The following is a 27,930-nucleotide window of genomic DNA, read 5'->3' as shown; positions in this document are numbered from 1 at the left end:
ATATACTTTGGCCATACAAAAGGACGATAGCTATGAAATTGTGGTTAAAAGTTATAAGGCTGAGGTACGAATTGTGCTGGTTGTTGTACTGGTAAGGGGAGCATCGGACGTGGGGCAAAAGGTGCATAAGGTACAAATGGAGGTCGCATATATGGTTGTACGCCATAGGGAAATTGGTAGGAGCCTGGCGCCGGTTTTGGCATAAAAGCTCGAGACTTTCCCTTCTTGTGCGAGGGCTTAGAAAGCTTTCTAGTTCCCGGTGGACAAGGATAATAAGGTCGAGGAATACACATTACAGGCATAAATTGTGGCCTTGGAAAGAAAAGTGGTGGGGGTTGTGGTGGAGCCGGTGGTGCCGGAGGAAGGTGTATTACATGGACTGGTGAATCTACGACTGATGCTGGCTTAACTGTAGGTATTTTTGGTGGTGGACAAGGGTTGAATGCACTTGGGATACATGGTGACTGCATTAAACTTGAAGGCGGTGGTACTGGTGGAAGATGTATCACGTGAAGCGGCGAGTCTACTATTGACGTAGGTTTTAATGTAGGCATTTTTGGTGGTGGACAAGAGTTGGATGAACTAGGAATACATGGAGGCTGCATTATACCTGAAGGCTGTGGAGTTGGTGGGAGATGTATTACGTGAAGTGGTGAGTTAATTACTGACAAGGGTTTCGTTGGTGGCGTTTTGGGTGGTGGACATGAGTTGTACAAACTAGGAATACACGGTGGCCACATCATATTAGACGGCGGCTGTCCGGGTGGAAGACGAAATGGAACGCAGGGATTACGAAGAGATGGTATACACGGAGCTGGGACTTGAGGAGTATAAGGAGGAAGGAGTACAGGTGGGACTGGCTTGGGATAAAGCAATGTATGGCCTTTTAACGAAACTGGTCCTTTCAAATGGATGAGTTTAACTCGAGTCTGCTTTAGCTGCTTTAGCTTGTCATTTGCAGGTGCATCCGTGGTAGGAAGATTGGTACGTTGAGCCATCGCAGCCCAAGGAACCATTCCAAAGGGTCTTTGCATAAACTGTGGCCATACAGGAGGACGATAACTCTGAAACTGTGGTCGAAAGCTGTAAGGCTGAGGTAAGACTTGTGCTGGTTGTTGCACTGGTAAGGGGAGCATCGGACGTGGGGCAAAAGGTGCATAAGGTACAAATGAAGGTCGCATGTATGGTTGTACGCCATAGGGGAATTGATAGGAGCCTGGCGCCGGTTTTGGCATAAAAGCTCGAGACTTTCCCTTCTTGTGCGAGGGCTTAGAAAGCTTTCTAGTTCCCGGTGGACAAGGATAATAAGGTCGAGGAATACACATAACAGGCATAAATTGTGGCCGTGGAAAGAAAAGTGGTGGGGGTTGTGGTGGTGCCGGAGGAAGGTGTATTACATGGACTGGTGAATCTACGACTGATGCTGGCTTAACTGTAGGTATTTTTGGTGGTGGACAAGGGTTGAATGCACTTGGGATACATGGTGACTGCATTAAACTAGAAGGCGGTGGTGCTGGTGGAAGATGTATGACGTGAAGCGGCGAGTCTACTATTGACGTAGGTTTTAATGTAGGCATTTTTGATGGTGGACAAGAGTTGGATGAACTAGGAATACATGGAGGCAGCATTATACCTGAAGGCTGTGGAGCTGGTGGGAGATGTATTACGTGAAGTGGTGAGTTAATTACTGACAAGGGTTTCATTGGTGGCGTTTTGGGTGGTGGACATGAGTTGTACAAACTAGGAATGCACGGTAGCCGGATCATATTAGACGGCGGCTGTCCGGGTGGAAGACGAAATGGAACGCAGGGATTACGAAGAGATGGAATACACGGAGCTGGGACTTGGGGAGTATAAGGGGAAAGGAGTACAGGTGGAGCTGGCTTGGGATAAAGCAATGTAGAGCCTTGTAAAGAAACTGGTCCTTTCGCAGGGATGAGTTTAAGTTGGGTCTGCTTCGGCTGCTTTAGCTTGTCATTTCTAGGTGCATTCTTAATATTAAGATTGGTACGTTGAGCCATCGCAGGCAACGGAACCATTCCAAAGGGTCTTTGCATATACTGTCGCCATACAGGAGGACGGTAACTCTGAAACTGTGGTCGAAAGCTGTAAGGCTGAGGTACGAATTGTGCTGGTTGTTGCACTGGTAAAGGGAGCATCGGACGTGGGGCAAAAGGTGCATAAGGTACAAATGAAGGTCGCATATATGGTTGTACGCCATAGGGGAATTGATAGAAGCCTGGCGCCGGTTTTGGCATGAAAGCTCGAGACTTTCCCTTCTTGTGCGAGGGCTTAGAAAGCTTTCTAGTTCCCGGTGGACAAGGATAATAAGGTCGAGGAATACACATTACAGGCATAAATTGCGGCCGTGGAAAGTAAAGTGGTGGGGGTGGTGGTGGTGCCGGAGGAAGGTGTATTACATGGACTGGTGAATCTACGACTGATGCTGGCTTAACTGTAGGTATTTTTGGTGGTGGACAAGGGTTGAATGCACTTGGGATACATGGTGACTGCATTAAACTAGAAGGCGGTGGTGCTGGTGGGAGATGTATCACGTGTAGCGGTGAATCTACTACAGATTTAGGCTTTGAAGAAACTTTCTTCGCCGGTGGACAAGAATTATACTGACTGGGAATACACGGTAACTGGATCGGTCTGGCAAACGTCCTTGGAAGAAATACTTGCTGCTTTGGATAGTTCCAGCTAAAAGCAGGAGCTCTTGGCAACGTCAGTTGTGAAAGAGAGACGATTGGACGTGGTTGTGGCTGGAACTTTCCTCTTGGATTGCCAAGTCGAGGCATGTTGTAAGACCCCTGTGCCATTTGTGTAACTTGCATTCCGGGTGGACAGGGCCTTAAAAAGTTTGGACCACATCTCACGGACAGAGACACTGGGGATGGCATCTGAGGTGTTACCATTGGAACAGGAAACATGCTAACTTGTGAACGTAAATTGGGCATGATAAGTCCTTTAGGAGCTGCCTGTGCTATAACTCCTTGTTGCAAGCCTGAATACTGGACGCTACTGGTGGCCGGTATCTTGGAGTTACAGCAAAATGGATTGCAAGTAACTAAGCAGGTTGTGAGGCAGCTGGAGGTGCAGGTTCCTAAAACGGCCGGTGCAACCCCTGGAAAGAATTTAAGAGTTTTCTTTTATTATCCAACTTTACTTTGTGCTCTTCGGATTACGCGCGAAACGGGTACGAATATGCTACGAAATTTCCACCCCATAGGTTCAATTCCGGTTCATAAGATTTTTTAGTGTATAGGATCGCAGTGTATTTTGACTCGCCCCACGGTCTCGTCAAAATACAACTTAACTCGTAAAAAGATACAGCGATACGGCATATCAAAACACCTAATGAGTTATTTATACCCTGGCACGTTCATAGTTTAACCTAACTCTACTTGAATGGTTATTTTAAATCTAAAAATAATGAAGTCAGGATGGCGTCGAAACGTCTGCTTTCGCTAATGGTTATTGATAATTTGCAGGTCGTCTGAATTGCGTTCATTGCCCAGATAAATAGCTGGGTAAATGGATAGTTTAAAGAGCCTCTATGCAGACAGCTGTGAAAGACTGAAACCGAGTCAAACTTATCATTGAAAAACACTCTCGAGAATTAGAGGAAGGCGTCAATAGAATACAGTGGTAATGGGGATTGCTAATCAGTTGGTGAGTATATCTATTTCAATTACTATTGGTTAGCAGTAGCATGTATACAAAAGAGGAGAACACCTACCCGGAGGAACAATTCTGACAGATTGTATCAGGGACTTCTGGCTAACTGGTGCTGGGAGGCGTCCAAGGTTTTTCCTCAAATGGTCTTGAATTGGTTTTGTTGGATCCGGAGCAAGATTAGGACCGAACTTTAAAATCAGTGACACTGTTACCGACGGCTTTTCCCTAAAGGTGCAAAATAGACTTGTAAATTATGCAAGGGTGCGCCTTTGGGTATAGCTGGAGCAAACAGGCAACTTAATTTAATTTAAACTTCCAACCCTTAAGATCACGACATTGCGTTTTCGCCAAATTTTCTCAGATCAGATCGAAAAATATTATAGTCAGGGAATAGTGAAAGAAAGGGCGTGTTTATTTTTCTAAGTTTGATGCATGTGTGAAAAATTTGGAGAAACTAAAAGTTTATGTTCTCCCAAACTACACTGAAATGAGAGGAAACTCCCGCGTCCACGGGACGCGAACGAGTCTTATTCCAAACATACAAAATGTAAATAAAAGTCACAAGAATGTTCGTTTCTATAGCCGTATGTAAAACTTAGAATTTTATAATTTTAAATGTACAAAGCATAACGCCGAAATAATTTACTTACGATGTTTTAGTCACCCACCTTGAAGTTGGGGCTGTAGCAGGAGTCGCTTGCGTAGACGGTGTTGGTCTGCCTGATGGTCGTACAGTAGTCTGAGAACTAGGTGTCGGTATTCTGGGCTTTGGTGGTGCGGTTGTAGTCTGAGGTTGCGTTCTAGTATTTTTCCTGTAAGAAAATAATTCCGTGAAAATCGAAGAAATGGCTCTTTTTTGGAAGGGTTTGGCAACTTAGTGCAAGAGGCCAGGACTTGCAATCCCATACAATTCCCCTGGAAGTGAGGTTCAATATGTCAATCACTTTGGACGAAAGCTAAAATTCTTAGACTTCTTACAAATACGATACTTTTCGTTTACAACTAGTAGGGTTGTGTAAAAGTATGAGGGAAATAGTTTTGAAATATCACCTGAATTCTTCAACATATCCAGACACAAATGTCTTGTCATTTTTAAAAATATCCAGTAGCTTAAAAAAGAAAACAAAAAAATATAAGTCAAAGCATAATCACAGCACAATTGCAAAAAAAAATTAACAATTATTCATCGAATTGGAGGTGGATATTGGTGGATAATTGTTTTAGAATCTACCAACCAGTGGATACCCAACCCCCGTGTGGTGAATAGCAAATATTATCCGGAGTTTGATTTGCCAAATCAGAGTGTGCGAAACTATTCAAACTCGGTCAACTCGAGCTCCACACTGACTCGAACAATTTCCCTTGGATTTGACACCATTTTTTTCAGTCCTTTACTATCAGCTAACTCGAACTCCCCGCTGACTTTCATTAATTTTACTTTCCCTTTGCCTTTGGTCAGTAAACCTCCAAATGCCAGAACATAGCTCATTGACATGTCAAAATCGTTAATCTTTATTGATAACTGGTGTAATATATGGGAACGGCAATATCAACCTTTGTTTTATCCTTAATATGTTCTTTAAATTTTGGCTAAGATTCCCATACTAAATATTCTTATCAAACAGCTCTTATAAAACAAACTTATTGCACCGAAGTGACTCGTGCTTGTGAAAGAATGATAAAACCATGATGCGTTTATTAATTGAGAGTGATGTATTATTCAGTTAGTGACACAGTCATACTCGAAAAAAAAAATCCGATTGCTCCTATCAGGAGTCGAACCTAAGACCTTCCAATTACTAGTTCGGATGCTCTACCACTGAATTTCAGGAGATTCGTAGGAGCTAAGGCCATTAAACTACCGTGGTTATTCGGTTATAAGGCGCACGGTTTTTTCAAGAAAAATCTGTCTTTGGGTGGCAAGTTAGTGCTAGAATTGGGGTGCGTCTTATAGCCAAGTATTTTCACGTAACAAAATCTTAAGATCACAATTTGAGAAGAACTTACAGTTTAAAAAACACAAGAAAAAGACACTTGTTGTTGGTCATTGACTTTTATAGATTTGGTGGTTCTGAAAAGAACCGGGGTGGCTCTGAAAAGAGCCGTTGTGGTGGTAGTTGTTCTTCGTCTAGTCTCGGCTAGTCTTCCTGCTCGCTGTCCGTGTCGAACTCGTTCTCTAACTGGTCGTCTGCTTCATCAGCTCCAGCTCCTTCTTCTTCCCACACAGCTTCATCCTCGGTGCCGTCCATAGCGTTTGAAATTCCACAGGACTTGAAGGAGTTGGCGACTAAATCGGCCGGTATCTCTTGCCAAGCTTTGTGTATCCACTGTAAAACAAGTTCTTTACTCGGCGCTCGCTTTTTCCCCGACGGAGTGTAAGTAAACGGACCGTTCACCATCCCAGCCTGATATTGAGAGCGTACCTTGTTCTTAAACGGCTTGTTAATACATTTGTCAAGGGGCTGCAATACCGGTGTAAGTCCGCCAGGGATGACGGCGACGTCGACATTTCGCCTGGCCAGAAGATCTTTTACGGCCTCCGTCAAGTGACCACGAAACGAATCCCAGACGAGTAGAGTAGGTTAATTAACAGGCTACTTGAAATTTATTAACAGGCTACTTTAAATTCGACACCAACCATGCTAACTCGAATTTTTATTTGGTTTCCGTTCGGAGCTTGAGTTAGCGGGGCGCTACCGTATATCTACTTGTTGGTTGTATACCAACGCCAGCTATTTTCCTTGATCTTGTAAGTCCTAATTTATACGTCACATTGCATGACCAGTTGCGTCACATACAAGCCAGTAAATGAAAATGTAACCTTACCTTTAAACCATTCGCCTCGTAAAGTCCAAGTGTATTTGTACTTGTTTTTTGTGTAGTTAGTAGGTGTAATTCGTGTCAGATTTATTGGGGTTTAAGGGATGGTTCACACGAGCAACGTAAACGCAAGCAAACACACGTGTGAACTACCACAACGCAAATGCAAACGCAAGCGAAAGAGCCAACGTAAGAAAACGCAAGAAATGGAAAATTTCCTTGCGCTTGCGTTTGCATTTCACACGTGTGAACCGGGGCAACGTAAAGGCAAACTTAAACGCAAGATGAAAAATACTCGTTCCATGCCTCTACGGTTTACGTTCAAACCAAGATGGGGTCCTCCTCCGCCATCTTTAATCTCGTTCCCAGAGGCCTTGTTTCCTGACTGCTGGTCTATGGTAACGCGGACTATCGGAGCAAGATTGCCGCCATCTTGGGATACTGAAATGCGCTTGCGTATCTCATTCTGCTTGCGTTTGCGTTCGACGTGTGAACGTCGCTTGCGCTTGCTCTTGCGTTTACGCTGACGTTTGCGTCATAGTGTGAATCAGCCTTAAGATATTATTGAGTGTAAGAGACAACTTTATTCGTACCAGTGTTTCTATCTTTTGTTTGAGTTGCATGAACAACGGTGACGTTGACTGGCCATACTCGTCTATCCACGGTAGGGAAGGAAGTTGGAGCTTTGTGCGATATGTTATCAGACCTAAAAGGTTCAAGTCAAACAATATTTAGAAGACCTTCAGAGGCACTGCTGTTACTTAAATTAATGTCACCAGGGTTGATTTTCTGCTGTGCTTACGGTCTTTGCTAAGTGAAAAGCCGCGAGTAGACGAGATTGGGTGAACCAGCTAAACTTTCAAACATGAACAGCCATTATCACTGATCATCCAAAATGGTGAGCGATGGTGTATTAGACCCATTAAAGCGTTTGATCTTTCAGGACTAGAATAAAAGTACATAGACGTTGAACACCCAGCAAATCCTCTCTCTTGCCACTCCAGTTACGAAAGGGGCATTTACTTTTATTCACCTTGATTTATATCAGAACTCAAGCTTTTACCTGGCAGCTATTGTTTAAAAAATTATCTGCGCGGGTTCCTACCCAGACTGATATGCTTATATGTAACTATGTATTTGCACAGTAGCTTTCCCCTTCATTAAATCACTTAGCCTTACGGTGACGTTGGTAACCTAGAGAAAGATGGTAATAGTTCACTTAACCTCTCACCTTCAAGAGGTTGCCTAGAGACATAGTAATGAGGCTCAGTACATGGGACGTCGGACATAGTGCCATAGCTGATCACTTCCACTCCGACACAATCTTCCTTCTCTCCTGTTGGTTCGTTTGCTTTCCATGTTGAGTACTCAACGTTAGTGCCATCTGACCATGTATAGGTTCCCTCCGTGATCTGGTCGTTCAGACCTGTCCAGATTAAACCTGTATATCCTGGTGGCATCAGTGTCTGGACAAATGCTTCCTCCTGTGATTTGTGAAAGGAGACCAATGTGGCGTTTTCCTTCGCACTCAAAAACAATGCTGCTTCCCAGGTTTGCTTGTCGACGTGATATTTGTAACAGGTGCCTTCGAACTTCTTATAGCCCGGAATGCACGACACTGTTAGGTAAAAACCAAGGGATCGTGAGAAATAATTGAGTCAAGTCCTTTACAGATGAAAGCCAAATATTTCACCAATTCTTGATGAAGGCAAACGTGACAAATTTAGTAACGGTGATAAGTCGAGATCGGAAGTATTTCTTGATGGTGCCATCAAATGGTGAATACCTACGGTTTATAGTTCCCCAAAGCGCGGGATTTCTTATAGAACGAATCTCACCGCAGTAGCCAGTAGTAGTTTTAGATTGATAGGTAGTTTACCCACCGCCCAACCCCAAACCTGGAGGACTAGGTGGCTATCCTTTCCATGTTGCCAGCTTCCTACTAGATGAAGCCTGCGTAGTTGAGCATCAGTAGAAAAAAATCCCTCGCCCGTATAGGCCCCGGTGAACTCAGACACAAGGTCCACGACAAGATCATATGCTCACAGGATCAGCAAATGTTCCATACTCTTGTTATAAAACGTGCCATTATGTGCAGCAAGAGCGGTGAAATCAAAGTGAGAATAAAGTGAATGAATTCAATGACGGAGATCACTGTCTTCCCTCACGGTTTCTTTCCAGACTACAATAGTGGACGTTTTCATACTTTTCATACTACAGAAGTGTAATCATTCGAACTTGGTAAAACATCTGTAGGGCATCTGGTTACGCGTCTCGTAGTTCGTCTAGCATAAAGACTGAGATAAGCCTAATCTTCTTCAACAAAGCACTGTTCGAAATAGTTTGTCTAGACACAATCCGCCATTTTTCCTTCTTTATGCTAGATGAAGTACGATAAGCATAACCAGAAGCACCACAAATGTTTGCCTAATTACAAGTTCTTCATAGAAGGATCTTTAGTATAAAAACGGCTATTTACTCCCTCGTCTTATCCAGACAAGAGCCACTAGCTTAATATGTTTTAAGTCTTTCTTGGGAGGTAGGGTTAGGGGGGAGGGGGGGGAGTCATTTTTTACCGAGGACTGCAACTTTGAGAACTTAATGTTGCCACTGCTGTAGGGGGTGTTTGACGTAGGATTATTATTTAAAATGGTGAGACATGTACTTACCACCTTGCATTAAGATAAATACGTCTGAAAACAAAATTAAAGTATGACTCAGTAACAAGGTTTGTTCGTGCCACAGGCAGAAAGAATAAAATAATGCCAGTAAAATAAGAAAAAAAAAAAAAAAAAAACAAACGCGAGAAAGGTAAATCTGTAATATCAAATTCAAATTGAAACTAATTTTAGAGCAAAAATATTAAATGACAAATTAAATGTTCATAAGAACTTTTGAAAGCATGAGCGATGCACATAAAATTGCCTTATCCATTAGCGATATGTTTCATTATGTTGCGCCAGTGAGTATAAGGTAAAAACAGTTAACAGCTGTGATTATTTTAAATGTGTTAAAGATAATTTTGTAAATATCTCGGCTAAATACCTGTGTATGGTAGAACGTTGTCCTTAAGTAACGGTTCTTTATTTCCCGGCATGGGATCAAAGTACACCACAACATAAAACTTCGCAGTCGGTGACCTGGCCAGACCAACGCCTACAAAGTTACTTGAAAGCCAAATAAGGTGAACGAAAGGCAACGCAAGGACTTTTGGCTTGCGTTTTGCCCAATCATAATGCTTCACAGATGTATACCACGTCACCACAGCCGCTTGAGCCAATCCTGTTTGAAGACCAACTCTGGTGAAAACATTCGTCCCGTAGCTTGTGTTTGGATCAATGGAGGCCGTTCCTCGCGAGACCAGCGTGTGTGCCCAGTTCTGGGCGGCCAAAGAAATGCGACTGGACAAGATGAGAGGGCCTGCGCCATGAAGTCTTCGAAATCTGTTGATGTACTCCACAATCTCTACTCTGAATCCAGCTACATGCAACAGAAAAGCAGCGTTTTCTTTATGACCAAATGATCTGTGTTGCTCAATGAGCAGACTTAGGTGGCATTAAAGCTGGCTTTAAAACACGCATATTTATTTTTTCTTGCTCTAAGGTAGGTTTCAAAGCGTGAAACGACGAAACATAGAGAGGGCGATTGAAGCATACAGAACGGAAAACAAAGGGCTGAGTTGATTATCTCGTAACACTTGCAGTTGCAATTCATCAATTTTTTGAAATACTCTTGTATCCCTGAAAATAATCTAACATTCTTGGAAGTATATTAAGACTACCTTTTTTGGAAATAGCAAGCACTAGTATGTACAATTTGAAGTGATCAGACATTTTTGTAACATGTAAATACAGAAGAGAGACTGCTGTATTCGTAGGGTAGATATAGGGTATTATTTTTGGAGATGCCATTTCATCACAGCTGTAATTCCAGGGGATCGAAATGATCCGTCATTTCTACAAAAGGGAAAGCCAAGAATTTTCCGTAAGGAGGAGGCCATTCCTAAGGATTCGCGTGGCTGGGCATCTTCGTTCGGAGATAAGTCAGTACACAAATGCATTTATATTTGTCGTCACTGTGATCAGCTAACATAAGCCATATCATAGCTTGGTTAACTTGGTTAACACACTCACGTATGTTTGAAATAACTCCAGGTGTAGTGACTCCTGATGTTCCGGATGGAGTAGTAGTTTGCCCTGCACTTGGTGTTGAGCTAATTCTTCGGCCAGGTGTACCTGAAAAGGAGAATAGCAAATCAACTTTATTGTCAACAAGTAACCATCTCAAAGAGGACACCCACTTCAGGAATAACTAAATCAAATATTTAATTACCTGTCTACTATTCTTCGTTATCGCAAATGTCACCTTTTGTTTTAACGTGAGACAATCGAACTTGAAAAATAATTTTACCTGATGTTCCTCGAGTTGTGGGTTTTCCAGTTGGTCGTCCAGTTGGTCTACCTGTGGGCCTTCCTGTAGGTCTTGCTGTCGGCCGCGGAGGTTTGACTGTCAACACAACCAAACGGGAATTTTATAACAGTTTTAACTATCTTTAAGAAAGGATATGGATTAAAGGTGAGTTTTATACAGTCATTGACACGAGAGCGTTTTTCTCCCTGATAAAAGTTGGGTCTTATTATTTCTTTAAAGGCGACGCCTGTAAAGGTCGTTTAATGTTAAGCGTTTTAAAATTGGTAATCATAAAATGATTCAACTGTAGAATTAATGGAAATTAGTAGACAAGAATACTGTTAACATGCCTCCCTTGAACTATTGAATCTCAAGCAACCCACATAGATGATTTTTCTTTGTCAATATCTTTGGCCTGCAACGTTTTGAACAAAGGAATGAACATTCATTTTAAAAACAACAATTTATGATGGGGACATGCTTTACCTTCACATTTGTGCCCACTGTATCCTGGTCTACAGCGACAGCGGTAACCGGTTTGTTGGCGTTGATCGATAATGCAGCTTCCGCCATTTTGACATGGACTGGAAAGGCAAGGATCTTTCTCTGGATAAAGAAAAAGAAATGTACCAAGTACATATTAGTGGCAATTGTTGTGGTATTTTTGTTCTTGTTTTTGTTCTTTTCTGAGACATCAGGACGTTATTGTGTAACAGTAGTCTGAATTGAAATAAAGTGTGTGTATCTCTGGGAGGCAACCCGCTCCGACTGAAGAGTTAGGGTTCCTCTATTAAAATCCGGAGGTTAAAGGATCAGTTCCCGCTCAGATTAGTTTCTGGAGATTGTTTCAGGGTATGAAGACTACCGTGTAGCAAGAAACTTTTGCGGGAGTTTTATTTTGCGGATTGGTGAGTTTTTGTGGTGTGCGGGAACAAATATTTGCGGTTCGAGATAACTAAAATTTTTGCTGGGAACTAATTTTTGCGATGCTCTGTTCAAGAAGCAGAGCATTTAAGTGGAAGAAACGTTAATATTTTTAACTTTTATTGTACGGTATGTTAAGTCACAGTTCACTCTACTTACATATTGGAGACATACCACTGTAATACCTTACTGCGTAAAGAGACTGAACAACAACAAAACAAAACAAAAAGCCTAGCTGGCCTACTATGCACAACCAAACACTATATTATTTTACAAGAAAGCAGTATGAATGTTTGAATTACCGTAGCTGAAACCTTTCTAGGCATACAGAGGGGCTTTCGAATGAAAGATGTAGCAAGTATACAACTTTAAGACCTAACTGGGAGCGGCCTGCTAAAATGCAAAACTTTGCCCTACTGTAACGCAATGAGGCAGACTCAGCCGATGATAATAACACTCTTTTCAGTTGAAGTTTCAAGAGTTGAAATAACTTCTGTGCAGGCCGCCGCAGAAACGCCACTAGAGCATGGTTGGTCTGTTTAAGTCCAATGTATATCGCCCCAGTGGCGCAGATCTATTAAAGTGAAGTTTTTAATTTGATTTAGGGGAGTTAATATTTGCGGCGTTTTATTTTGCCGGTGTTTATTTTTACGGGAACTAATTTTTGCGGATCGGGGTCAATCCGCAAAATCCACAAAAATTAGAACCCGCAAAATTTTCATGCTACACGGTAAGTTCAACTCTCCAGCGACACTTATAAACAGCACACTTCCTACGTTAATTCGATTTCTGCCAGTTGTGATTTCTAAGCTACACTCACTATTTGGAATTTTCTTTCGCTCTTATTTAAATGGAGTGCCTAGAAACTAGCTTAGTACATATTCGCTATGAACAAAGTAATTGCAATTTATTTTTTTTACATTTATGGTTAATTTTTATAATACACCACAGACCCGGTTAGGTTCAAGGATTGGTGTAAACCTTTTTTGTAACTAGCAATGAGAGACTATCGTGAATGACAGCAACAAAACCTTCGTCGCCCAATTAACTGCATGGTAAATCGGTATGTTACAATGCGGTAGTACGTAGTTAACTTACACCGTCAAAGCAACTAGTCTACATGAAAAGGTTATTTAAATTTCAGGGGCGGAATGGATCACACAAACTATTCCATTCCGTGTATTCACTCTTGCTACTTACGATCCTTTGCAGCACATTTCTTCTTTATGCTGGCTATTTGATTGGCATTCAACACTATCCCATACAGTTGCAGACATGTGACACGGCCTCTAAAATACTGTCGCACGTTGTTTACGGCTCCCATTCGAATTGGATGCTGAGTGGCCAGGTAAATGCGGCTCATCCTTGTTCGAGAGACCTAAAATCACAGGTAATCAACAAGTTATACAACTGAAGCTATAGTGACTCAGCTCTGAAATGGTTTCGCAACTATTTGATACGTTTGTATCACGATTACATTTAAAATTTGTCTCGTTCCTTGCAATATTAAGCGATTCTCCACCCTTTGAATTCGATTGTTCTAATGTCGACGCTAACTGAACTTTGCCTCGTATCTTTGGCAAATCTTCTCGCTCGTCTTTGGAGGAGTAACGCATTGAACACGATTGAAGAAATACTGTGTTCTAAATAAAGCTGATGATATTGCTGCTGCTGGTGATAATGATGATGGTGATGTAAAGATCGGAGAAGACGTCTAATCACCACCCATTCAAGGGTTGTGCACCGCGGCTGAGATCATGAAATGAATGAACTGTTCAAGGTTTCCACAGACGTCTTTTCAAGCTGACTTCATATCTCACGAACCGTCACTGATGTAGAGCGCATCAGATCACTGTTACTCGAAATGACACTTGGAAATTGAGATGGTGAAATCCTGTGTCTGGCGCTGCATCGAAAAGTTCAATTGGACGGAGAAAATTCGCAATTCGGCTATAGAGCTTTGCTCCAAGAAACAGTTCAAACCCTTATAATGTTCTTGGTGTGCATTCGCATTCTTTAGTACTGTAGGTTACGTTGTTGTATCAGATAATCGCGTAAAATATAAATAATATAAATAATCTGGTGGAATATCTACGAAGCAGGTATATAGCACTATTAATAGTACAGGCAGTTCCTTTGGATCCAACAGATGAACACTTCCAAATACCAACAGACTTTATAAATAAATATATAAATTAAGTAAATAAATAAATAAATAAATAAATAAATAAATAAATAAATAAATAAATAAATAAATAAATAAATAAATAACAGCAGTGACTGAGAAGGGGAGGATAATAAATGATAAGCTCGGGTTATGTAAATAAGTAGCCCTTACTCATTTTGCACAAGAATGGTGGTTAAAGTAGAGATTCCAGGTCCTCGACTCGAGTCGAACCCACCGGCAAAGCTTTATGCCCAATAGTTTTATATTTAAAATAGAAATCTTGCTTCTTACCACTCGACCATTGACCCACAAGACAGCAGTGCCTCTGGTGTTATCGTACATTAGTCCCACAAAGTACCATTTCCTCGGGCGAAAGCGATAAAAATACATGGTTCTCCTGTAAAAGTAACGACGGCTGTAAATGTGTCCCTGAAGCAGGCGTGTTCCTGACAACCAAAGTCCAACACCGTGTCCCCTCCGTCGATAGTTAATTATCGGACCCGGTCTCCCTTCGGGGTAGACCCACAGAAAAATGGAAATGGAACTCCAGGTGTCAAGTCTGCCACCAACTCTGTTTGGGAAGTCGATGAAACTGTTGGATGTTCCTTGTAGATAAAACGATCCGCCGAGTCTACCGTAAGGTCCCGGTAAAGTAGTCACAGAGCTTAAAGTAGCCGTGGGAGCTCGACGTGCGCCAATGTCTTTTCCTTGGGTTTGTTTGTTCAGAGGAAAGATGGCAAAGGCCACAGGGAGAGCTGTCAGTGAAGTCAAGATAAGAGAAAATACAAAATAAAATAAAATATATGAATGTGCATGACCCGTCAAAGAAAAATACTTGCAGTAATTGGAATATAGTAGGGTAAGGGCTTGGTCACCAAAATGACTAAGATGAAGATAGATACTTTCAACGCAATTAAGAAAAATAGCGAACTTGCCCTTATTTTGTATTTTCCCTGCATTAATAAATTTAGAAAAAGATTAAAACACCAGAATACTAATAAAACCATGCTTTTTCCAAAGCGGTTTGGCATGCGTTATTGGGCATCCCCGTTTATCAAATTTAATTCACCTGGGGAGTGAGAGAAAGACTTTTTGTCCCTTAATGAGCAATTTTAATTTAGCATGTAATCGAACAGGTTTTGTTTGGAAGATCATTCGGTTAGTTGCTGGGCTGTTAATTTTGTGATCATCTGGAGATCATAGAATTACAGGCTTTACCGACTCGACATCGAGCCGAACCTGTGCCAAATCAGTTATGCCTTCTTGGATTGATATGTACGTTCACGAGCGGTCAATCGAAAGGAGAATTTCTTGGGATTACTCGACAGCTATAACAGTAGATATCCAAGATTTTAAGGCGAAAAACAGAAGAACGGATTTTAGTTTTGTTACAGCAAAGAGGAATCATCAGCGGAGTCGCGGACTTTCTCGAAATTGTTGAGCACCTCTGGGAATCCACCTTACCGAAGCCTACAGGTTTTTTTTGAATTTGTACTGATCTACTGTCTTAACTGACCGATTCTTCGTATTCCTAACACTTTAAAAAAATGTTTGAAAAACGTGCCCCGTTTCGGTGAATAAATTCGGCCAATTTTTCGCATCGCTTGGCGTGTTGCTGTCTGTACGCTTTCGATTTTGAAACGTAAGCAAAGACTTTAATATCTCAATAAAATTTTCATTAGGAAAGCTTTTTGTCTCTTTTTGCGTTTATTTTCATTCATGAAAAGGCGAATTTAATTTGATTTCTGGTTTTTGGAGAAATGGAGAATAGTAATTACCACGTCATTTGTCATTATCATCCCATTTATCAGCCTCGAAGGAAAACGTATTGTGAGTACTATATACCTTCAAAGTTTCATTGCATCGTCATAGCTAAGATGCGCGATGCTACATTGGAAGAGGGGGGGGGGGGGGGTAAAATCTGCATCCTTCTAGGCCTATTAACTGAGGTGCTTTGGGGTTAAATGATTATGATTAGAGTGCACGTTTTGTCTTGCTCGGTTTGCTCAGTACTTACTCACCTTCTGCACATGCCTTTGTTGTCAGTCGTCTTACTATGTTTATAATACCAGGGAAAGTGTTGACTCGAAAAATATTCTTTTTCTTCTCTACAATCAACCTCAATTCATAGTCTTTGATGTAGCGCCCTATTGCCAGGGCATACACTTGCACGCCTATAGCTCTCAAAGGAAGTATTGCCTTATCAAGCGCTACCGAATCTGCTGTGCGAGTTTGATATCCATCCGTCATCAATATCAGGATCTTTGGAACATTGCTCCTGGAGCCTCCATCCTCAACAAACACCTCTTCCGCTGCCGTCTTCAGTGCCAAATCTATCCTTGTTACTCCCCTGGTATAGGGAAGGCGTCCCACAGCATAGAAGAAACTTGGATAACTGAAGTGACGAGTTAATGGTATTTGAACACTCGCTTTTGTGCTGTATACAATGACTGCTACATGTGTCCCTGACCGCGAGATTCCGAACTGGCGTACGACATTGCGAACGAAATCCTTTTCTTTGGAGTACCCCCACTCACCAACACTACTTGACGCGTCTACTGCGAAGGTTATATCCACGGGGCGTCTGCACAAGGTACCTATAGTTTAAGATTGAGGATGAAATAAGTTTGCCAATCGTTAGTTTGGAACTTTTGTCTTGTTTCGGAATAAAATGTTAACTTAACAAGAAAGGTGAAATGTTTTTTTTTCCATGAGCATATGACAAAAAGCGGCAAAGACTCACAGGAATGGAATCGTACTCGTGATCTTTGGTATACTAGTCGGAGAGACTCGTGGCGAGCGGGGCCACTTACTTGCTTCACGTATTAATTTGAATAACCTTAGTGAATAAAAACCTTACCGTCGCTCCCTTGAAAATAAATAAACGTAATGAATAGCTGTATGATAAGCAGCCAGTGTAGTGACTTCATTGCATTCTGAAAGAAAATAAAAAAATATTTTTCTAACTTCCACCTCAACAGCATGCGCACTGTTGCATAGATTTTGCAAAATTTTTCAGTTAACCACAACCGCTATTTCAAATATACAAAGGCTTTTATATTTATAGAATCAGGTGGTCGAATAGTTGGTTGTACTGCCCTATCTTATGCGCAGCATCCGCAATTGTGCTAAGGGATAAGGTGACTACGGTGACGCAAGACCAACTTGGCTGGAGCTTAAAGTGCTTCTACTCCTCCCTGGGTGGGATGACTGTCAAAGGTTCTTCGCGGGCGGCACCCATTTATAAACCTTGGTAGCGAGAGGGAATGTGGAGTAAACCATGAGTAAAGGTCCGTGATGCGAGAGTGCAGATCTACTTGTGCTACTTATCTTCTTGTTTGCTGTGCTTCAAAAGGTCGATATTACTCTTTAAATGTTCTTGTCTTTTGTTTTGTGGTACTTAGTTAGTTGCACGTTATACGCCAGTTAGCTGGACGTGGCAGTGACCAACTCGAAAGACTAAGCTCCTTTGGTCACTGGGCACATTTTACCTTTGATGATTTATGTAATTTAATGTTGTCTTTATGTTACTTTTGTGATGTATCATAATTTCCTTTTGTAGTAAACTATTGAAACAGTGCATAAATGAAAGAATCTGAATCTAACCTGGTTTCTAACCGCTGACCTGCTGATCTTGCGATCGAAAGTGCGATCGATAATCCAACGCATACACCACTACGCATCGATAGTCCTTCACGTAGACCACTACGCGTTCTGGACTCATAGTACTTAACCCTTGTCGATTTGACTACGTTTAAGGACGGTGCCTACTAATACCAAAGTATTTTTGTGCGGTTTATGACTATGCGGGAAAAGCAGATCTTAGCAAGGCCTATTGGAATCCAAAAAGAAAATTGGGGGTAACCACGCATTTTTCAGAGATAATTAAGCAACAATATCTCTAAAAAGCGCCAAAATATAAAGCAATGTATGGGATTTTTTCCTAAATCGAAGCTTAATTTTCTCTGAAAAATGCATGGTTACCCCAGATTTTCTTTTGAGATACCAAAGGTATTTGGCAAGTTCTGCTCTCTCCGTATAGTTTTAAACCGCGCAAAAATATTCCTGTATTAGTAGGCACCACCCATAGGAAACCCGAGTATCTCGCGATGCGCAGAACGTATGCGCAGTAACAATAGTAGGCACCGTCCTTAAGCCAAGTGAAACCACCCAATAAGGTCTTTTCACTCTTGACTGTAAAAACAGTTCATGTAAAGTACGCCTAATTTGATCATATTTGAATTTTTGAAAAAAAGCGCGCCAAGACGACCGAAGAAAAGTTGCGAAGAAAAAGAATAAGGCTGTGGTAGCCTGTTGCGGATAACTTTTTCGCTCCTTCCCTAATATGGTTTGTGCAAATAAGCCAGTCTACATGTAGCGCAAGGTCAGAAAAATATAAGAATTTTATCTCTCTGTACAAATGGGAAAACAAATGAAAACATATTCTTGTTTTTATTTAAACTGAAGACCCGTATCAAATCCTCTTATTGCTGGTGTCATTGTCAAAAATTCTGTGTAAAATAACAAATCTGATCGAATAAAATTAAGTTGACCTAATAGTTTAGTGGATTTAGTAAATGATACCATTAAACGCCTAAGTTTTTAGTCATAGGCCCTTAAATTTAGTTATTGCAGTTTCTAAAGCGAGAGCGCTGTTCAATAATATGTTGAATGTTTTGAGATCGATGGCGGGAATAGCGAAATCTCAAAGGATTTCTGTATACGTAGGAAAATTCTAAAGTGGAAAAAGTATTCTTCTCACCCTAAGAACAGAGATTTGCTTGAGATAAAAATACATATATTCCAAATAAATGATTATAGCTGCCTTTCAACTGTAATGATTCGTACATAAATGGTACCTGAAAACTTTAAATATATATTTTTAAAACCCCTTTTATCATTTCTTTTCTATTATTTTCAACATTTTTGGATACGTCTAGATTCGACGTCCAGAAGATTATTTAAACTGTACTAAGCGTAACAGGGTTTCGTAATGGTGATATCATTTCTAAGTTATGAAGTAATTGAACAGAGATTTAAACAAAGCTTGTCAATACGCGGTAATAACGTTGAAACACACACACACTACTACATCCTGGCGAGTGATCACAATACCAATAGTACATCATTACAAAATACCGTGATTAAAAGTAGTCTGCCGGTGAAATTAGTACTCACCACTTTAAAATGTCAGTGTGCTACTACCATTTATCCACTCTTTTCTTTTAACTACTTTAATATATTTATGACGTCAAAAGATGTTTAGGTCTGGACACTTTGTTTTGCTGTATATAATCAGGTTTAATTTTAGAGACCTGTTGTCCCACAAGTTTATTTTTCATCTTAGATTTCAAAACGTTTCTACATTTCATATGAAGTTCATTTTTAACAATGACTCTTAAGTTTGTCTATCACCTACATTAAAAAAATAAAAATAAGCAACGCTGCTAAAAGTAAATTCTTTTTAATCAGCTATGAGTCTCTTTAAATTCATTGCAATTCTATTTGACAATACAATGAATCTTTAACTGATCTCCAGGAGTTCTGCTAAACAAACCTCGTGCTCTATATTGGTTTTTTAATTAACACTAAAAGTACCAGATAGACGTTTGTTTTCACCAGGCATAAAAATGTCTCTTTTTATACGCTATACACTGATATCATAAAAAAAAAGCTTATCGTTCGGCCCACACTAGATTCAAGTGCACTGTACAAGATCGAACTTGATGAAGATGTGGTCTAAAGCATGATTTAACCCCAGAGCTATGATTTTTTGTTGTTTTTTATTCTGTTCTTTCAGCGGGTGGTTCTAAAATTGTTATTTTCCCTTCTAAACCAATCGTATTCAGTCGAACCTCCCTTAGCGATCAGCTCTTGTAAGAAATTAAATCCTTAACCAACTTTTTAAAGGAGCTTAATTCTGCTTCACCTCCAGGAATGTATCAATATTTATCCTGCCTGCGAACGCGTTCTCTGTGTTCAACGAAGGAGAATGCACGTTTGCTCTCAACACGGAATAAATTAACCTTCCCCTCTCCCGTAGATCTTTTTCAGGGGCATTTTCGTGCGGGAACTGGTATCTACGTTCGCTCCGCCTGCATGAAGCTTGACTGCCTCACTTTCATGTAAGGTTTAAATTCCGACTCTAGCACTGCAAAACCTGACACACGTATACGTCAAAAGGAAGACGGCCTATGGAATGAGAGATCCGCGGTACTGAGTTGTAGAAACGATGAACCTTATCATTAAGTGCTAGATTGCCTAAGGCAACTGGTTGTTGCTTGGCACCCCATCAAAAACCAACTTTAACATCATTTGCTTTGAACATCCTAAATAATAACAATCACAATGAAATAACCAAACTGAAACGGACAGGAAGGGTGGAGGCAGTGTTCCCCATAGCTAAATTTGCACAAGCCATGACCCAGAGCTGCTATCTCTCAGTGAGCCTTGGGGTCAACCCTGTCCCGAGTAGATTTATTTTTAGAACGGGTCTCAGGGGACCTTTGGAATGCCCACATTCAAAATAGCCAATCAAAGAAAAACAATGGCAATTAAATTGTCATACATCATACCTTTTTGCAAGAAAAACAGTTCTAAAAATAAATCTTCTCAGGGAATGGCTGAGTCGTGGAATTAAAACAGATGGAGACACCTGGTCATGGGATCTGATACTAGTCAAGGCCTCAAATGCACATGCTCCAATAATCTTTGATTACTGCTAGTATTCAAGGATATTTTCAACACAAACTTTCAGAAACCTTTGATGACCCAAAATCGTTCAAGGGTTAGCCAAATACTTCTCAAATGCTAATTTTGTTCCTACAGTCGTAACAGTTGATAGTATATCCGCTTCACTTTTGACGACTTGCCACTGTGCCACTTGATCACTGTGCATTAGATGCGAATAACACCGACTATATAAGTTGATTTCGAAAAACGTGAACGTCTAAGTTGAGGACTCGAAGACTTGATTCAATCTCAAAATTAGACTAGAAGCTAAATTCGTGTACATACCCAACAAACTCCCTTTCGGAACTGGGAAACCACTTAACCACTTAATATTGATCGCTCACTATCACCTTCTCAAATTCAAGCGATCGCAATCTCCTCTCTCAAAACGTCGAAGCTAAGCTGATCTCGCAAAGCGAGAACATAAAAGCTGAGGACTTGAGGACTTGATTACATGTTTCTTCCCGAAACAATCCATGTTATTAATAGATGAGATCACGAAAGCGCAAGTGTTAATATGAACGGCATTTCTAAACGAGTGCAAGACGTGGAAGATTCCGGCCGAAATCTCGATTTGACTGCCTACGCCAAATTGCTTTGAATAGTGACTCTAGCGCCTGTGTATAATTTCAGTTGTCTGTGATGCTCCTAGAGTTTCCCTTATAGATCAGACAGTTCGTGAAACATGCATTCAAATCTAAAAGGAGTTTCTACAAAAGTCAGACATATTGGCCGTGGTCACACCACACACTTTTACCTCTCAAATTCAAGCGATCGCAATCTACTCCCTCAAATCGTTTAGACTAGGCTGATCTTGCAAAGCGAGAAGTAGAAGCTGAGGACTTGAGGACTTGATTACATGTTCCTTCCCGAAATTAGTTTCGCAACCTGATTATAATTCGGCTTCTGTCTTCAACGCATTTGTCGACGAGTACATATTGGTTTACTACCTTGGGATTTGTACTTTCCCTTTCTCTCATTTGGGGTAACTGTCAAGGGAAACTATTGTTATCCAAGCAGACGATAAAATTTCCCAGAATTAAAGTACCTAGGGCAAAATAGGTTACACTTACAAGTGTAACAAGTCAACAAGTCAAGTTCCCCAAATGTGACCACGGCTAATAATCCCTTGATGTCTTGCTTTGTACTTGACCAAGAAATTTCTCTCAAGGTGATATCGGTGATCGATTAGCAACTTTACCAAACTCAGCTGTGGATCACTGTAACAGAAAATAATCATAGAGGCAAATGTTTACGGTGTTTTCTCCCATCCTGTAGCCTTGACAACCTCTACATTACAGCCGAATTCCAAAAGATTTACACCTACCCATACTACCTTTCGGTTTTGTCACTCGAGGCTTTAAAATCTGTCAATGTTAACTGAAATAGCAGTATGCTTTAAAGTTCCACATTTTCACAAGTGACAATAAGCATTGAAAAAAATCCCTTGTCATCCCGGGTTTGTTTTTTCCTTGGTGTAGCGATTTTAAACTTTTCATATCTTTTTCAAAACACCTGCATTTCTGCTCATGTCAACGTTTCTGCTTATGTCAACTTATATTTGGTATAAAAAGGTTAAATGGTAATTACATTCAAATCTACAATTAAGACTAAGCCAGGAGTTCGTGCTGAAAATCTGTTCAAGAAGTCACTCAACAGTAACTATTTTTTTAGCAGATAAGGACCAGATGTCTACATTGTAGGTGTTTACAGCTTTTCCAGTTCTTGAATTTTTTTCTTTTGTTTATACTTTGTGTACATAATCTTTCCAAATGTCTCGTAACTACAATATTTTTAAGACGAGTTCTTTCTAAGAACCATGTTCCTTTTTTTCCCGTATTTACCAACGTCGACAATTCCTCTTTCATCCAATAGCTCGTCGGAGGGATCTTTTGTAGAATCTTCCAAATTGAAATCATCCTCAAGTGGTTCATTTTCGTCGTCCTTCTCGTCTTCATAGCCAGTTTCAGAAATGTCATCTTCAGGTTCAGAACTGGTATCTCCAGGCTCAGTTTTGCTATCTGCTGGTTCTTTAATGGAATGGCTTGCGTCACCCACAGGTTTGTCGCCCTTCTCGTCTTCATTGTCAGTTTCAGAAATGTCATTTTCAGGTTCCGAGCTGGTATCTCCAGGTTCAGTATTGCTATCCGTTGGTTCGTTAGTGGAATGACTAGCGTCACCCACAGCTTCTTCGTCGTCCTCCTGCATACTAATCTCTTGACTATGTGGAATATCGTCCTCGTCATTTCCTAAACTGTCATTCTCAAGTTGGCCCACTGAGTCTGTCCTATTGACTCGACTTTTTTTCCCGTGTTCTTCTAGATGATCTTCGCTGATAATCTCTGTAATGCTAGAATGGTTTTTCGGATTAATGGCGGACTCATCTAAGTTGCTGGGTTCTTGGTCACCGTCAATCATTTCATGAGTATATATTTTTTTTCTGGTCATATACACCGCCTTCCCTCTTTTTAAAAGGCGATAGTTTTGAGTTTTCAGCCTGATTTATGGTGACGCTGAAATGTTCATTTGTATTTTCAGTTGCTTCGTGCAACTTGTTGAAATGGTTGTGGCTTTTGGGCTGATTCTTTTTCTTGAAACCAACTCCAAGCTTGTTCAGATTTGTCTCGATGTTTTCGATAACGTTTTTGTTGTGAAATACTAGTTCCCATTCGTTATAAAGAGTACGTGTTTGCGCGGTTATGTATTGCCTCGCTTTAGCGAATTAACGTGAGTTGTAGTTTGTACAGCCATCTTGAATGTGTTTATTACAAAGAGCATAACATGGTGTTAGAAACCGGATAATAATGAATCAACTGCCACCACCGAAGCCGTTATCATTGGTAGGAAATGTTGCAGAGAATTGAAGACGTTGGATCCAGCAATTTAGGCTTTATCTCAACGCGACGGGCTTCGACAAGAAGCCAGCGCAAGTGCAATGTTCGACTTTGCTAACAGTTGCAGGAGAGGAGGCTTTGGAAATCTTTAATACATTCGGTCTCAGCGACGAAGACAAGGTGAAGATAGCTGTCGTGATCAAGAAGTTCGAAGAATATTGTACGCCGAAGAAGAATGTAACTTACGAGCGGCATGTGTTCAACACGAGGGCACAAGGAGCGACAGAAGGAATCAATGCTTACGTTACGGAAATGCGCAAGCTTGCAAGAAACTGTGAGTTTAAAGAGTTGTGTGATTCTATAATTCGTGATCGTATTGTGTGTGGTATCAGAAATAACGAAGTCAGGAAGCGTCTTCTTCGAGAAAAAGATTTAAATTTGGAGCGAGCAGTGTGCAAGTCATCTGAGAGAACTGAAAATCAGGCGAAGAATATTGTTGTGAATCAGGATGACCGAGAAGTGCACGATGTGAAAGACGTCTCAAAGAAGTCACCTGGAAAACCGAGAGGCAAACAAACAAACAAACAAACAAACAAAACAGTTCAATTGTAGAAGATGTGGACAAGTGCACCAGCCTCAGAAATGTCGAGCCTTTGGTCAGGTTTGCAACAAATGCAAACAAAGTAATCGTTACTCGAAAATGCGCCAGTCCAAACCAAGGGACAGCTCTAAACAAGTAAGTGAGTTCAGATGTGATTATTCAGATACAGATGAGTTCTTTATTGGGGTCTTGGGAACCAAACCACTCACTCAGAAAGATTGGATACAAAGTGTAGTGGTCAATAAACTCCAGGTCAATGTGAAACTAGACACTGGTGCTCAATGCAACATTTGGCCTTATACCTTGTACTGTAAATTGACACATGAATAAAATGAGGAAGTCAAAAACCCGATTTGTGTCTTTTACTGGCCACAAGATACCTGCGATGGGTAAAGCTACACTCCAGGTGAAACTTAGTGGAAACTCCCACCCTGTTGAATTTCAAATAATTGAGCATCCAGCCACTCCAGTTATTGGTCTTCAAACCTGTCATGATTTAAATCTGGTCCAGAGAGTCAGTTCAGTTCATACTCAAGAGGATGAAAACCTGTCTAGTGGTACTAAATGTAATCAAGAAGTCAATGAAATCCTTATGAAGTATGAAGATGTGTTTGATGGTATTGGATGTTTGGAGGGTACCTATCAGATTCAGATTGATCCTACCGTGAGTCCCGTTGTACACCCACCTCGCAAAATACCTTTCACGCAGAGAGAGAAAGTCAAGGAAGAACTTGAACGTATGGAAAAACTTTGTGTTATTCGTAAAGCCGAGGAGCCAACTGAATGGGTTAGTTCTTTAGTGGTTGTGGAGAAAGCAAATGGTAAAGTGTGACTGTGTTCAGGTCCTAGGGATTTAAATAAAGCTTTCCAGAGAGAACACTATCCTATGAAAAATGTGGACGAAGTTGCAGCTGAATAAAGTGATGCCAAAGTATTTAGTGTTTCAGATGCCACATCTTGGTTTTGGCACAGTAAGCTCGATGAGAAAAGTTCTGAGCTGTTAACATTTGAAACACCATTTAAAACGTAGCCCCTGAGATCTTTCCAAAGAGAATGACTCAAGCCTTTGAGGACCTGAGTGGAGTGAAGACAATCGCTGATGATATTCATGTCTGGGGCAGAAGCGAAGCAGAGCACAACCATCGCTTAGAGCATGTGTTAAAACAGTCAAGGATTAAAACCAGATCCTAGAAAGGTGCATGCAGTGGAAGGAATGCCATCACCAGCAGATAAGCCTGCACTCTTAAGATTCCTTAGAATGGTGAACTACATGAGTATATTCACACCTAACCTAGCAGACCTAACTCAGCCACCGTAAGGAAGCTACTGCACAAAGAAGTGGAAAAGCATTGGTCCGAAAGACAAGAGAAAGGATTCCAAGCCATTAAAGAAAAGCTGACAAGTGGTGCAACACTCTAGTATTATGATGTCGAAAAGCCCATTATCCTATGAACTTGGGCCGTGTCTATTACTGGGCCGACCAGTGTGTTCACAGCAGCCATTTGGGCATCGAAAAGTGCAAACGTAGAGCCAGAGATCTCTTGTATTGGCCAGGAATGAACCAACAGATAGCAGACATGGCATGCAAGTGCGATACCTGTAACATGTACAGAAATTCCCAAGCAAAAGAACCACTTAAGAGCCATGAATTACCTGAAAGGCCATGGCAAACAATTGCAGAGGATTTGCTTGAAGTTGACAAACAAGAATATGTGGTTATGGTTGACTACTACTCAAAGTTCTTTGAGGTGTCCAACTTGGCCAATAGTAAAAGCAAGACCACATTAAACCTCAGTTCGCAAGATATGGAATCCCTGAGATGATAGACAGTGACAATGGGCCCGAGTTCAGTAGCCATGAGTTTGCCGAGTTCGCAAAGCAATATGGGTTCAAGCATATTACATCATCGCCCAGATACCCGCATAGTAATGGTCTTGCAGAACGAGCAGTTCAAACAGCGAACATTCTGAAGAAAGCAAAAGTTGAAGGAAAGGTTTTTCAGCTTGGTTTGTTAGCCTACCGAAACACTCCCATCGAGGAAATTGGCCTATCGCCAGCACAGATGGTTATGGGGCGTCGAACCAGAACCCAACTACCTCCACGCCTGCATTACTAGAGCCACAGTATCCAACCGGAAATATTAAGAACGGTCTCAGTCGTCGTGCAGAAATACAGCAGCAGCACTACAACCGGAATGCAAAAGTTCTGAAACCCTGAACACAGGACACACTGTGCGAGTCAGAAAGCCAGGACAGAAGACATGGACACCTGCTGTGGTTACCAGGGTAACCGATGCGCCAAGATCGTATGTTGGTAACTCAGAAGGAACCAGTTACAGAAGAAACAGACGTGATCTGATTAAGACAACTGAAGCAACCAATCAGCAGCAGCGACTAGAAGATTCAGAACTGAACCAACACCACAAGTCCAGTCCATGATCCAGTAAGCTATGAGAGAGTCAGTTCTCAAGCCTGGTTTACACGTACGACGCAAGCATAAGAAGAAGCACAAGCACAAGCACAAGGATGTTTACAAGTGCGATAAGCATAAGCATAACGTGACATACGCAAGCGCAGAAGCAAACAAATTTGGCGCAATCACGCAGCCGGGCTGCCTTTTGGGGCGAGATTTGATTCCAACATGGCGGAAAATGGCAACGCATGAGCAACAAAATTGTACGCTGACAACTTGTCACTGTTTTTCAGTTTCCTTTCCTTGCGCTTGTGCTTATGCTTGCGTCGTCCCGGTTTACACGTTCGACGCAACGACGTAAGCATAAGCACAAGCCCAAGAGAATGGAAATCGTTCCATTCTCTTGTGCTTGTGCTTATGCTTGGGTCGTTGCGTCGTACGTGTAAACCGGGACGACGCAAGCATAAGCACAAGCGCAAGCACAAGGCGCCTATGCTTGCGTCGCACCGGTTTACACGTAGGTTTCTTGTGCTTATGCTTATGCTTGCGTCTTACGTGTAAACCAGGCTTAAGGGTCGAATTATCCGACCTCCTGTTTGGTTTAAAGACTATGTTACCGATTAGAGAGAACATTTCACAAGTTGTTACCATACTTTGTGTCTATATTAAGTGAACAGTGTTTTAATGCAAGTCATGAACATTAAGTTTAAGATTGATTTTGATGCTCATATTGTTTAGACTCGTCTATATATATTTGGACGCATGTTTATTAAAAAAAAGAGAGATGTTGTGAAATACTAGTTCCCAGTCTTTATAAAGAGCACGTGCTCGCGCTTTTATGTATTGCCTCACTTTAGTGAATAAACCTGAGTTGTAGTTTGTACAGCCATCTTGAATGTGTTTATTTGTATTCGGGAATACAAAAGCATAATAGTTTTCTACTTTTTCTCCTGCTCCATTTGTCTTACTGTCATTCTGTGAATCACTAGCGTTATTCTTTGACTGTTTTTCAATTTGTCAATAAGACGGTGAAGCTTTACAAAGTTTTCTGTCACGTCTTTCACAGCACTAATACGGTTAGGCCTCCTCTTCCTCTTACCATGTCGGTTTCATACACAGCATTCATCATCTGGAACAGGAAACATGCTAACTTGAGAACGTAAATTGGGCATGACAAGTCCTTTAGGAGCTGCCTGGGCTATAACTCCATGTTACATGCCTGAATACTGAACGCTACTGGTGGCCGGTATCTTGGAGTTACAGCAAAATGGATTGCAAGTAACTAAGCAGGTTGTGGGGCAGCTGGAGGTGCAGGTTCCTAAAACAGCCGGTGCAATCCCTGGAAAGAA

At 41.2% G+C, this 27,930-nt stretch overlaps 3 protein-coding genes across 3 annotated transcripts in view; all 3 read right to left on the bottom strand.

The window, feature by feature from the left end:
* Nucleotides 1–44: 44 nt before the first annotated feature.
* Nucleotides 45–16,933, bottom strand: LOC146467678 (uncharacterized). The gene is made up of 15 exons (XM_085125289.1): nt 16,863–16,933; nt 16,024–16,599; nt 14,294–14,757; nt 13,036–13,213; nt 11,398–11,517; nt 10,912–11,007; nt 10,635–10,736; nt 9,547–9,981; nt 9,171–9,194; nt 7,733–8,119; nt 7,095–7,207; nt 4,732–4,790; nt 4,350–4,493; nt 3,743–3,906; nt 45–3,127 (listed from the first exon to the last, which is right to left on the bottom strand). Exons 1-15 carry the CDS (start codon nt 16,930–16,932, stop codon nt 45–47), a joined length of 6,015 nt encoding a protein of 2,004 aa, XP_084981415.1. The 5' UTR covers nt 16,933.
* Nucleotides 5,544–6,253, bottom strand: LOC146467679 (uncharacterized). The gene has a single exon (XM_085125662.1). It carries the CDS (start codon nt 6,078–6,080, stop codon nt 5,820–5,822), a length of 261 nt encoding a protein of 86 aa, XP_084981788.1. The 5' UTR covers nt 6,081–6,253; the 3' UTR covers nt 5,544–5,819.
* Nucleotides 16,934–27,246: 10,313 nt separating the features above from the next.
* LOC146467677 (uncharacterized) overlaps nt 27,247–27,930 on the bottom strand; it is a 37,168-nt gene continuing 36,484 nt past the window's right edge. The window contains exon 18 of the mRNA XM_085125645.1: nt 27,247–27,920. Within this exon, the coding sequence (XP_084981771.1) occupies nt 27,793–27,920 (128 nt within the window). The 3' untranslated portion in view covers nt 27,247–27,792. The remainder of the gene's footprint in view (nt 27,921–27,930) is intronic.

This window comes from Pavona decussata, unplaced genomic scaffold (genome assembly GCF_977016875.1).
Source record: "Pavona decussata unplaced genomic scaffold, jaPavDecu1.1 SCAFFOLD_134, whole genome shotgun sequence".
NCBI lineage: Eukaryota > Metazoa > Cnidaria > Anthozoa > Scleractinia > Agariciidae > Pavona > Pavona decussata.
Note: the sequence above shows the minus strand (reverse complement) of the source record. Positions and strands in the feature narration are given on the sequence as shown.

Excerpts from the sequence above, each read along its gene's own strand:
- LOC146467679 (XM_085125662.1), bottom strand. The coding sequence starts at position 6,080 with ATGGTGAACGGTCCGTTTACTTACACTCCGTCGGGGAAAAAGCGAGCG.
- LOC146467678 (XM_085125289.1), bottom strand. The coding sequence starts at position 16,932 with ATGAAGTCACTACACTGGCTGCTTATCATACAGCTATTCATTACGTTT. Across the intron at positions 14,758-16,023 it reads AACAAAGGCATGTGCAGAAG|CTCTCCCTGTGGCCTTTGCC; the intron begins GTGAGTAAGTAC and ends CTTCACTGACAG. Across the intron at positions 13,214-14,293 it reads TGTGGGTCAATGGTCGAGTG|GTCTCTCGAACAAGGATGAG; the intron begins GTAAGAAGCAAG and ends CTGTGATTTTAG.